The sequence below is a fragment of the Gobio gobio genome (genome assembly GCF_949357685.1).
Source record: "Gobio gobio genome assembly, chromosome: 3".
NCBI classification, from domain to species: Eukaryota; Metazoa; Chordata; class Actinopteri; order Cypriniformes; family Gobionidae; genus Gobio; species Gobio gobio.
Window position 1 is genome coordinate 27,159,017 of NC_137099.1, and position 13,097 is coordinate 27,172,113.

General features: G+C 38.0%; 2 protein-coding genes across 8 annotated transcripts in view; one reads left to right on the forward strand and one right to left on the reverse strand.

Annotated features, from left to right (window-relative positions):
• Nucleotides 1-6,708, forward strand: part of tmem131l (transmembrane 131 like) — a 67,264-nt gene extending 60,556 nt beyond the window's left edge. For 4 of the 5 annotated variants that reach the window (XM_079812918.1, XM_079812920.1, XM_079812919.1 and 1 more), the window contains exons 26-34: nt 128-258; nt 1,628-1,761; nt 2,266-2,442; nt 3,624-3,696; nt 3,788-3,897; nt 3,998-4,127; nt 4,226-4,302; nt 4,394-4,530; nt 6,210-6,708. In XM_079812918.1, the coding sequence (XP_079669044.1) occupies nt 128-258; nt 1,628-1,761; nt 2,266-2,442; nt 3,624-3,696; nt 3,788-3,897; nt 3,998-4,127; nt 4,226-4,302; nt 4,394-4,530; nt 6,210-6,524 (1,284 nt within the window). In that variant the 3' untranslated portion in view covers nt 6,525-6,708. The remainder of the gene's footprint in view (nt 1-127; nt 259-1,627; nt 1,762-2,265; nt 2,443-3,623; nt 3,697-3,787; nt 3,898-3,997; nt 4,128-4,225; nt 4,303-4,393; nt 4,531-6,209) is intronic. The other variant, XM_079812921.1, reaches the window with a different exon arrangement.
• A 1,030-nt stretch (nt 6,709-7,738) lies between these two features.
• Nucleotides 7,739-13,097, reverse strand: part of trim2a (tripartite motif containing 2a) — a 44,940-nt gene continuing 39,581 nt past the window's right edge. For all 3 annotated transcript variants that reach the window (XM_079812683.1, XM_079812682.1, XM_079812684.1), the window contains exons 8-12: nt 12,906-13,073; nt 12,543-12,711; nt 11,643-11,713; nt 10,360-10,500; nt 7,739-10,136 (exon numbers count right to left, since the gene is read on the reverse strand). In XM_079812683.1, coding sequence (XP_079668809.1) covers nt 9,984-10,136; nt 10,360-10,500; nt 11,643-11,713; nt 12,543-12,711; nt 12,906-13,073 — 702 coding nt within the window. In that variant the 3' untranslated portion in view covers nt 7,739-9,983. The remainder of the gene's footprint in view (nt 10,137-10,359; nt 10,501-11,642; nt 11,714-12,542; nt 12,712-12,905; nt 13,074-13,097) is intronic.

Here is a 13,097-nt window from a genome sequence, read left to right on the forward strand (position 1 = left end):
ACCTTTGGTTTTACCCTGCTAAAATCTGTCTGTGCAGATTTTACATTTTAACAAAAGGTTCCCAGTATTGCAGTTCTTTCTTTTAAACCTCACTAAGAAAAATGAATTGTTTGTGCCCCTCCCTCAGAAGATAGAAAGAGGCGGCAGTCAGAAGAAGAGACCGGAGAAAGATGCAGAACTTGGAGTGTCTGCCACCTACACCAAAGCAAAGAAAAACACAGGCAGGAGTCGCAGAAAGGCAGCTGAGCTCATTCCTGGGTACGTGTCTGTGTAGTGCACAGATGAGCTTTAAATCTTGACAGCAGATTGATTTAAATCGTGTTTCACTGGATTTTGATTCAGCAATTTCCCCCCCTGCGCAAAAGAACATTGACACACTATGTTTCCGTTATTATAAACGCACTACATTAAAACATCATGATTCATTGGATTTTTAGCTTTTTAAACCAATTATTGACTGCAATAAGACACTTTACAATAGTTCCATTTGTTAAAATGAAAAATAGTTCTCACGAATATTTTAATTCCATTTCTGTGTAAAGCACTTTGATTTGCCACTGTGTATGAAATGTGCTATACACATAAACTTGCCTTGCCTTCTAAATCCCATATTAATCTTAGTTCATGTTAATTTCGGCATTTATTAATACATTATTCAAATCAAAAGTTGCATCGTCAGTTCATCGTTAGTTCATGTCAGTTCAGGTTCATTAACTAATGTTAACAGCTTTATTTTGAATAACTAATGTTAACAAAGATTAATTAATACTTTAACAACTGTATTTCTCATTGTTCGTTAATTCATTAACTTTAACTAAAGGTACCTTATTGTAAAGTGCTACCAAATGATGTTTTGAAACATGAGAATTAAAACATATTAAATCACCCAAATCAAAAAAATAAGTCTAATATGACGACATCAAAATGCCAATATTGTAGCTCTCTCTTTACTGGTAAACATATATTTTTGGCTTGCCTGATTTTTTATGTCATGACAGAACTATTTTTATCAGAAGAAACTTTGAAGGACTTGTAAGATGGATCCAGAAATATTTCCAATTTTTGGTCCCACTTTTATATTAGGTGGCCTTACTTACAAAAAATTTGTACAATGTACTTATTGTGTTCATATTGTATTGCAAAACACTGATATTGAGGTGGGATACGGGTAAAGTTAGGGACAGGTGTGGTGGTATGGGTAAGTATAAGGGTAGGGTTAGGTCTAAGGGAATTTTCAACAGTGTAATTATAAATGTAACTACAGAAATTATTACAGATGTAATTACATGCAGGTAATTTTAAAAATGTAAGTACAATGTAAAAACATGTATGTACACAATAAGTGCATTGTATTAAATTATCAATTTAAATGTTAGTACATAGTAGTTAAGGCCACCTGATATAAAGTGGGTCCCAATTTGTATTACCAGTACACTTTTTTTTGTTGTTGATGTTTTTATTAAAATGTTTGTATTTATTGAATGTTGAGTCTGTATCTTCTGTGAAGTAGCCTGTGAAGCTGATAAAGAAACTTAAATAAAACACATAAGATATTTATAAGATGTTACTACTACTGTATTTGTTTATTATGGTATATTTATTTTCTTTCATTCTGGCAATCCAACAGACTTCCTGAAAACAGTGTTGTCATGATAACAGAGAGTGAGAGAGAACCTCCACGCAACGCTACTAGAACCCGAAACATGAAACCTGAACTACCTAAAATAGGAGCCAACCCAGACAGCCCTCTCAAACACAATGGTAGGGAAGTGATGTACAGCAGTTCCTGTCTCACTGCTGTATGTGTGAATTACATCATACCAGTGTCCCTGAACATCCTAATGTTACTATGGTTGTTGAAGACAAAATTAAATGGTTTTAAATGATTAAAAGTTTTGTAAATGTTTTTGAAAGAAGTCTCTTATGCTCCCTCAGGCTGCATTTATTTGATCAAAAATACAGCAAAACAGTAATATTGTGAAATATCATTACAATTTAAAATAACTGTTTTCAATTTATATATATATATATATATATATATATATATATATATATATATATATATATATATATATATATATATATATATATATATATAATATATATATATATAATATATATATAATATATATATATATAATATATATATATATAATTTTTTTTTTTTTTTTTTTTTTTTTTCAAGTCTTCAGTGTGTGTGTGAACTGACCTGAGGTAACTCTCCACATCCGTTTTGATAATCAGTTTCTTTTTACACAAACACAGGCACGTGTTTAGTCAGACCGAGGCGCAAGTGTCCAGAGCGACGTTTGCAGTGGGAGTCGGGCTCTGATTCAAGCAGTTCATCAGGCAGTGTAAGAGCCAGCCGAGGCTCCTGGGGTAGCTGGAGCAGTGCCAGCAGCATAGAGGGAGAAAGAGACCCCAACAGACACCCCTGCAGGAGTAAGAGATCACACACTTGCACTTACACACTTTTGTACTAAATGTGCATTCACGGCAAGTTAAAATTACCATAATTTCGAGATTTCTACTTGTAAAACGTGTTCATGTTCTCGTGGAGCTTGTAAAATGAGAATTTTCTGAGAGCTACTTGTACCACGTGACCGCTGTAAATTCATTTAGGCATTGACAACCGTTTCACTCGCAAGTTTGAGCTTCGCGTCAGCTTCACATCTGCGCCATCACTGCACCTGCAGACGCACGAGAGTATTCACGCTGGAAGCGTTTGTACAGCGTTAATGCAGCGGCTCCAAAGCTAGACTACATAGAAGTGAGCATTTCTTTACAAAGACAACTAGCCTATAAATTTGTTTTATATAAGTTGGTCATTTATAAACTTGATAGTCTTGAAAGTTTGTTAACATATAGGGTGTGTGCAAGATTTGCATATAAATGGTAAACAAAAAACACAACTAAGAAAACCGCTCCGATCATGTCGTTTCAGTCATACTTTAATATGTTTACAAGACTCTATGGGTTTGATTTGGGTAGTGCCTATAGGCCTACCTGCCTGTGTATTACACAATAATCTAAAATAAAGTTTATATATCATATTTTATGGCTTGTTTTATGGCTAGTACTGTAGTTTTTTTTATAATACACCATACTTTCACCCAAACTGTATAATTAAAAACAAGTTTAAATGGGTAAATCTTGTATTTTCTTTTCTGACATACTCCAGTTCTTGTTATTACACACTAGACATGCTTATTCTGTGCATTTTGAGCACTTTTAGTGGGAAATCATATTTGTTTTGTCCATCAAAAGTGTGCTTTCACTTTAATTGAGCGTCAGCAGCGCAGCAAAAATAGACTCTGCACCGAAACCCCCGCTTCACTGCTGCTCATGCGACACTCCTGCTTGATGCTCACATGATGCTCCTGGTCCTGGTGTGAATGCACTCATTGGTTAACATGCACGCTGAAAAAAATATGGCTGTTTATTGTGGTGCTATAGAAACGCATAATTCCCAGTCCGAGGATGTGAACAGCTCCGAATAGAACGTCACGTATTGTCATCTCGAGCCTACGGTAATTATGACATGGTGTGAATGCAGCTGCTGAAGGGAAATCGTTATGAATGACATTTTAATCCAAATTGCTTTTTGGTGTTTGTTTTTTTAGGGGACAACATCCAGTACAACCCATATCCAAAAGATCGGGAATGTTACATGAACTATACCTACAAAACCCAAAGGTAAAATAACTAATACATGTTTTTTTTTTTACTTAAGTGATTTAGGGAAATCTAAAAGTGATTGACAATCTATTTATACATTTGTACACAGCATGAACAATCTATACGTCAGGGAACCATGCCAAAGCCCAGAAGTCTGTCCTGACCCTGTACTCCCTCACAGCTTCGCTGATGTAGCTGCAGGTGTGGAAAAGAACATCGGTGAGGGACATTCACATGTTACATTTATAGAGAGGATCGTTCCGGTTAAGTGTATGATCTTACATTTTATTTATATGATTTTGCATTTTGGTTTCCACAGATGTAATTGGCTCTAATGTGATTGAAGAGACATGGTCAGCCGCCTCCGTTCCCCTGACCAATGGATTCAGGTACAACATGACCGAATCCCTTCCGTTTGTCCCTCAGAGTCCCTCATCAGGATATGACGGGTATGTCTCAGGCTTTTAGTTCTTTTGTATTTTATTTTTGACTTCATTCATGTCCATCCACTGATAAATACAAATGCTTATTTGTTGATATTATGAAGCTTCCCGTGGAACAACATGAACAGCCAGTGTACCAGTCAGTATCCCTATAGTGATCAGACGAACTACATGCCAACAGGTGAGGGGTTTCCTGACACCTATGAGAAATTTCTCACTGTAGTACGTAGTTACCGAAGGATGTGACCATTTTCTTTGTTTTGTCCGTGAAGGTAACGGCAATTACCAAAATGCATTCCCATGCCATGAAAGCCAAACCATGACCCAAAGCCATCAGCCAGTCTGGGGAGAGAATGGAGCTCATGACATGAACTCCACATGGGACACTGGCAGTTGTGTGGGCAGCAAGGTGAGATTTAAACAAGTGTTTGTTTTTGTCAAGCACTTTCAAAAAAATAATTTATACGGCAGTGGTGTTGTCACAATAGTGGAATTTCTTACTTTGAAACAATACTTTTGAAATATATTGATATTTGAGGCAAATCAAACCAGATGAATTAGGAAAAATGTAACTGATATTCCCATACTTCCCTAGTTGATTGATTACATTTCTGAAATGTTGTGTTTTCATATGCAAATGAGGCCTTGACTAATTAAATATGCACTAATTTACATACATTTTCAGAATAGAAATCCGAACTAAATTGCTATAGCCAGGCACAAAATTCGTTTAATTTTGTTGACATGTTGTAAATGTCGTTTATAGTCAGGTACGTGATATATACGGGTATACAAACCTCTCTGCTAATGTTCAGAATATAGATAGCAATAAAACTCTAACGTTTGGTGCAAGTGCTACTGAAGTGGAGATGCATGAGAAAATGCAAATAGATAAAGTGCAATAAAATAAATGCTTAAAAGTGTATTTTGGATGTTTTCTTTCCTCCAGTCTGAAACAACACTATGAAAAGTCAAGTAGGCCAAAATCTCAAAATTGACCAATGCGTGAAAAACTATGTTTTTGCCTGTAGTGTCTCGTCTTAATACCATTTTCAGTACCGTAGGCAAAAAATGCCACAATTAAAGGCATTTAATTTAAACAGTATCTAAGTTAATTTAATTTTGACTGTAATCAAAATCCGCTTTTCCACTGTCGGACTGAGCGGTAAGTTTCAGTTATATTTCCACTAAAGCTTGATTTGGCACGGCACGAATAACAAACTGTTCTTGGTCCGGAAATCTCAGCACGTGCTGAACCGTGCTGGTAGGATGTGGTTAGTGACGTCGCCACTCAGGATTGGAACCATGCAGAGATGGCGTTTGCTGCGTTTCACTGTGAACTGAGTCGCTAAAAACGACATATCATGAGCTGCTCACGTGTAAGTGATTCACTGGTTCACTGTCTGAAACATGCAGCTCAAAGGACCGTATTAAATAAAAATGTACACTGCGTTATCAGAAAGAGAGCGCGTGCAGCTGCGAACAGTGTATCATAAGACAGTTGAGCTGCAAAGTTGTAAGAGATAGTCTCATGTTAACATTTAAACTAGTAAATGACACTTTATCTCTTAAAACTTGCAGCTCAACCACCTTTTGATACATGTGACTTGTGGTCTGTGTGGGTGCTAATGCCCCACTATAGTGACGGGGACATACTGTAACAAGCACTGTCCTTGGGATGAGACGTCAAACCGAGGTCGCGACTCTCTGTCTGTTGTCATTAAAAATCCCTTGGCAAGTCTCATAAAGGAGTAGAGGTGTAACCCCGGTGTCCTGGCCAAATTCCCTCTGTTGGCCCTGATCGATCATGGCCTCCTAATAATCCCCATCCTTTGAAATGGCTCGATCACTTTCTCTCCTCACCACCTATAGCCGGTGTGTGGTGAGCGCATTGGCGCCGTTGTTCTGTGGCTGCCGTCACATCATACATGTGGATGCTGCACACTGGTGATGGTTGAGGAGAAAACCTCTGATATGATTGTAAAGCACTTTGTGTACAGTAGTACATTTGAAAATGCATTATATAAATAGCTCTTCATTCATTCATTTCTCAAAGACTTGCAATTTTCCCTTATCTTTCTTTTCCAGCCATACTTTTCAGGAACCAGAAGTCTGTCACCCATGTCAAGTCTATTTGGCTCTATCTGGACACCTCAAATCGAGCCTTACCAGAACCACTTCCACCCAGAGCGCTCCGCTCCTGTCTCACCCCATTCGCCCATCTCACCTGTCACACCCGTTGCACCCTTCAGCCGTGAACCAGGCGGCGCCTGCCCGGGAAAACAGTACTCCAGCTTCAATCCCTTTGGACCACACATGAATTTGGACATATGGAACTCCTCTTCAAACCGGAGCTCCAACTCTCAGCTCTCCAACGATTCAGGCTACTGTGGGGATATGTGAGGAAACGGTGCTTTTGAATAACGAGGAAAAAAAGAATGTGCTTTTATCTCTAATGGGGGAAAATGTGAATATTCTTCTTTCTTTTATGTTTGTTGTTGTGGTAAGGTTCAGCATTTTGTTGTATATTTTTCTAGATGTTTTGCAAGTTTGAACATTGAAAATAAAAAAAAAAGTTTTGTATTTGACTCTGTGTTGTGAATTACTGTAAGATTTAACTTAACTTAATAATAACAATTGTTTAAATACTCTAACATGCTACTCAGATCATGACAGTGAAAGGAAGAAATGCTATAATTTAAAGGTCCCATGGCATGACATTTTCATTTTATGAGGTATTTCAACATTAATATGAGTTCCCCTAGCCTGAATATTGTCCCCAAGTGGATAGAAATGTTGATTGGTGTAAACCCGAGTTCTGGCTGTCTCTCTCTGCCTTTGAGAAAATGACAGGCCAGACGAGCCAATCCTGAAGTCTCCTGGTTTGACGTCCAAGCAGGAACGGTTACCTCCCTTTCCTCCACCCAGAGAATCTGGCACGCCCATGCAAACACTCATTAACGTTACTTGTGAACGAGTGAACACTGGCAGTTTCTCAGTGTTTGGATGTACAAATGAAAACAGAAGTCTTTCTTCAGTTCCTTCTGATCTGTGATCATTGATTTCTTATGTGTAGCTAATTATTTATTATTTGTGGACACGCAGCGGCTTCTCTCTCTCCCGACAGAACGGTGTTTTCGTGTTTTCTATCTTGTGTGTCAGTGTTTTTGTACGTCCTTGTCGCGTCTATCTGTTCTAAAATGTGCATACAGTCTTTTCTGTTTAACATCAGCAGTCACATCTTTAGAGATAAACTTCACGCACGCCGAAGCTCGGCCTCCAACATCCCCGACCCCCAGTACTGCATCTGGCCCACAGCGGAGGCACCAAACGCGGCGTGAGATTAAGCAGAAGGGGGGTAAGCGTGAGGGTATCCGGCTAGGCTAGCCAGCTTTCCCCACAATAAACTGGATTAACGTTACATTCGATTACAGCTGTTGTGTCTTTGTTTGCGCTGTGTAACGTTACTCAATGCGCGTCAATGACGCTATTCATATGATTGGAACATATCTAGAAATAATGCTTTACTCAACACTTACTAACTCGTTCATCTCGCTGTAATGGTACATTGCATGTGTTACAAAGTTGGTAGAATAATGATGAAGAGGACTCGGTGTGACTGGGACTCGTGTTTATTCAGAACTCTCAGATACAAACACAATAAACTCGCGCTGACTGACAGCGCTCTCATAACTCAGTAGTTACTATAAATAACTTTGTTAGCAATCGCTTCGTCTCCGTGATGTCCGGTTCGCGAACGAATCATTCTTTTGAATCGGTTCTTTTTAGTGAACCGAACCAGTTCACCAAATCGGACTGAATCGTTCTAAACGGTTCGCGTCTCGAGTCAGCGCTGATCCATAATTTACTAAAGTTACTAACTTTCTGACATGAGTGCCCTGAGTGCCCATGCCCTGAAAGTTCTAAATACTCATAAAAGTTAATTTGTTTATGATGGGTAATACTTTATTTCGATGGTCCACTTTAGACAGTCTAGTAATTATAAGTACCGCTGCAACTGCATGTCAACTGATTCTACTAACCCAAGCTGTACCCCTAATAGTCTACTAAAACTCAACTAATACTCTAATGAGAGTTAGTTGACATAGTTGCAAAGTGGACCATCGAAATAATGTGTAACCTTGCATCTTCTGTTTCCATCTGAGGTTCTATATATTCAGAACAACTCAAATAATACAATGTTTATTCATGTGCTTTGCAAAAATAACAATATAACACTGGTCAACTGAATATGTTGCTCAAAAGCATGCAATGCATGCATGCAAAAGCATAATTGGTGTTTTATGCCAAAAAAGCATAAAGTTAATACAGCAAAGGAGTTTTCAAGGTTCAAGCTTTATTGCTACAAAAATTTGGTTTGTGGGTATTTGTGGGAGAGAAACATTTTGGAATGTGTGATATATATAGTGTATTTTTTGTGCAAACAAGCAGCACTAGTTCCATGTGTATGACAACAGAACTGTACAGGAAAACAGACATACAGTGAGACAAGGAAGATTTACTTTCTGCATTTATCTGTTTGGCATGAGTACACTTGAAAAGAATCCAGGGCACTTTTTCAGTTTAAGCATAGAGTATGAACATGATTTGTCAACAACACAAAATAACTACTCTCACAACACATGATCACTAATTAATGCATGTCTTCTGATAAGCGTTTAACCAGGGCCCCATTATATTAGCACTATACATGTTTTTGGTGAATTTCGCATGTGATACATCACTGATTTTTTTCTAATCAATTCTCTGAATGGCACGAATTAACAAGATGAATGAATTAGCATCTTTTACAAATGAAATGGCAGATTTTTAAACAGTGCCGTGATATTAAAAATGTCGTTTTTGGTTATCTAAACATCAAGTGATTTGTTTCTTGCATATTATGGGTTAAAGTGATTACAGAGATGTACAGTAATTACATTATACAAACACTGTACCAACCACAGTTGTGCACATCACAGTCATGATCAGAGAAGCACATATATTGTGGTATAAGTTATAAATATAAATATTCTTGACATCTCTTTTAAACATAGATCCAGCCAAATATTGCTGATACTGGCACACCATAGTGGATTATTTGTGTTTTGTTTAATGTGTAGATATATAAAATTGAATAGCAGTTTGGAATCACATCACTTGCATTCTTATACATGCCAATTCTTTGAAGAGTTCCCTTTTTAATCAGCTGAGTGTTGAAACAAGAACATTCAGATTCACGCAGTAGAAACATGAACTGCTAATGTATAGCAGTTTTTGAGTCAAAAGTGAAGAACAGCATAACCTAAATCTATATAGTTTCGTTCTTAAAGGGCAAGTTTCAATCAAAAATTGTATTTCTGTTATCATTTATTTACCCTTGTGTTGTTCCAAATCATCGTGACTTTGTTCCATAGAGCCCAAAAATGGAATGGATTACAGTGGAATGGATGATTTTCAATGAATAGCAAATTTGTCCGTTCCTCTGAGCTTTTTTTGTATGGCTTGGAATAAAGAGCACATTTTTATGGTTGCAATTCACTAAAGCACACAAGAATGGCCTATGTATTATTTAAAATGTCCCTTTCATGTTCAATGGAAAAAAAGAAATGAATATGGATTTAGATCAACATAAGGTAAAAAGAGTGAAAGACAATTTATATTTTTGGGTGAACTTCCTTTGAATCGCAAAACCAATGTTTTTAGGTTTGCAGACTTTTATGATCATGGAACAGAATCTCATTTCCTTCAGTTTGTAGTTCTCTACAAGGTGAGGGTGTCACAAACAAGGCTACGACGACAATTTCTATGCAATATGAGGGTCCCATTTGGCACGAGGGCAACAGCTTTAAGGAATAGGTGCTATTGTAGATAACGGTATACTTTGAAACAGTGGTTCCCAGAGTCTGCCACCACAACATGGCCATCAGAGGTGAGAGCCAGTCCTTGCGGGCCATACAGAGGGTCTGCGGAGGTGTTGATATAGGACAAGAAGGATCCACTGCTGTCAAACACCTGGAGTCCCACAGATGGAGATGGATGATATAAAGATGTTAAATCTACAATCTTTTACCTTACATGACTAAAATATGTGTGTACAGCCAGTCATCAAAGTGTTCAGCATATTTAAATAATCTCACAAGCTAATGTGTTTACTTTGGTGGCCCCAATAAAAAGTCTTAGGTGAATCAATCACAAATATTTTGTGAAATATTCAGGTGGTCTAAGCCTGTGTTACCTGTATCCTGCTGTTGCCCCAGTCAGCCACTATAATATTGCCATTGGCATCTACCGCCACACCTGTCGGTGCATTAAACTGCCCATTTCCTTCGCCATTCGACCCAAACTTCAGTAGAAACTCCCCTTCTGGACTGAACACCTGCAATTTGATGACACAATCTGCATTAACACATCAATATTTAAAAAGAATTATGTTTTTGAATTAATTTTAACAGGTATGAGGGAGCTGTTTTTCAAAAAGTAACCACAATGGCGGCTAACTTAATTTAGACAGCCCATTTGAGGAATATGACATGACAATACACAGATCATGCATAACATTATGACCTAATGGACATAACACTATGTCCTAATATTATGTTGGTCCCCCTTTTGCTGCCAAAACAGCCCTGACCCGTTGAGGCATGGACTCCACTAGACCCCTGAAGGTGTGCTGTGGTATCTGGCACCAAGATGTTAGCAGCAGATCCTTTAACTCCTGAAAGTTGCAAGGTGGGGCCTTGTTTGTTCAGCACATCCCAGAGATGCTCGATTGGATTGAGATCTGGGGAATTTGGAGGCCAAATCAACACCTCAATCTCGTTGTTGTGCTCCTCAAACCATTCCTTAACCATTTTTACTTTGTGGCAGGGCACATTATCCTGCGGAAAGAGGCCACAGCCACCAGGGAATACCGTTTCCATAAAAAAGTGTACACGTGCCCACTGTTGGTGCTTTCGGCAGTGGACCGAGGTCAGCATGGCACATGACTGTTCTGCGGCTATGCAGCCCCATACGCAACAAACTGCGATGCACTGTGTATTCTGACACCTTTCTATCAAAACCAGCATTAACTTCTTAAGCAATTTGAGCTACAGTAGCTCGTCTGTTTGATCGGACCACATGGGCCAGCCTTCACTCCCCAAATGCATCAATGAGCCTTGGCGACCCATGACCCTGTCACCGCTTCACCACTGTTCCTTCCTTGGACCACTTTTGATAGATACTGCAGACCGGGAACACCCCACAAGAGCTCAGTTTTGGAGAAGGTCTGACCCAGTAGTCTAGTCATCACAATTTGGCCCTTGTCAAAATCGCTCAAATCCTTTCACTTGCCCATTTTTCCTGCTTCTAACACATCAACTTTGAGGACAAAAAGTTCAATTGCTGCCTAATATATCACACCAACAGGTGCCGTGATGAAGAGATAATCAGTGTTATTCACTTCACATGTCATAATGTTATGCCTGATCGGTGTATATTATTAGTTTACATTCCAATATTTTTAATACGATATTTTACCTTTACAGAATGATTATGAAAATCCGTCACAATGATTTCATTATTTTGATTCACTGCTGCAAAGTGTGGACCTATGGAAAGGAAAGAAAAAGAGTTTTGGTAAACTAAACCCCTCATCCCATTGGTCTACTCAATAATAGTCACTGTTAGTTTTGATGAAATGTCTCCCATTCTTTTTTTGTCATTAAGTGTCCCATAAAAGTGCTTGGTTACATAATCACCATAACATTTATGATACGTGGCTTCTCCTTATGGTTGAAAAAATAGCTAGTGAAAACACCGTTTTAGATACTGTAGATACTGAGATATTTTAGATACTGAGCTGAAGGCTGAAGCAATTTCAGCAAGCACATGGACGTAACAATGCTGCCTTCATGTGTTATCTGAAATTTTCAAATTCATACTTCTGAAGTAGTAATTATGACTGTGTTAAAGTGCTGTTTTGTCAGAACGAATAGGAATCGTGGAAGATGCCAAGTTCATTCTTGCCTATTATTGAAATCTTATTAAAGCTAAAATGTATAAATGTAGCATCATCACCACATAACCATTACCTACGCTATTGTATACATTCACCATGCTATCTAGATTCTGGGATTTCTTTCAAATAAATGCTATTTTCACTGTGCAAAATACATACAATATGCATCAAATGGCTATAATGGCAAAATAAAGCTATATAGATGTTATGGGAAAAACGAATAAAACTTAGCAGTCACAGCATTGGTTCTCTCCTTTGCCATGTTTAAAGTTTGTGGCCTGCCCAATTCTTAAACTTAGAAATCAAAATTAGCTTTAATTATGAGGCCATTCATGTCCAATTTCTGACTAGGAAACTTCTAATAATTAGGATAGCATGTGAAGGCTGAATACGTGCAAATATGTAACCAAGGTAAGTACCTGCAAATTGCTTGTCACTGTTGCCTCGGTTGCCAAACTTGGAGACCAGTTTCCCATTGGGCTGGAAAATGAAGACGCAGCAAGATTTATTGTCAACCACAATGATGTGGCCATTTCTATCAACCGATACACCCTTAGGACCCATGAGCTTCCCTGAGCCAATTTTAGTCTGAAAAAAGACAGAAGAAAGTGTCAAAATTCAATTGAAATTTTTTCCTTTTTTATGTGTATTTATAAAAAACATGACAATAGCAAATATTTCTGATACTAACAAGTATTTGGTAAAAATCTATTTACCATACATTCTTAAAAGTTACCATTTTCTTTAATAAAACTAATTTAATAAAAAGCAGATGCAGATACCTTAAACTTGCCATCACAGGAGAAAATGCTGACCCATTTGTTATCATAGTCAGCAATGATGATGTCACCATTGGGGTGCACAGCGACACCAGTTGGCCGTTGAAGTTGTCCTGGTGATCGGCCCCTCACTCCAAAGCGACTCTTAAATTGTCCATCATTTGAAAATATCTACAAATATAACAATTTACATCT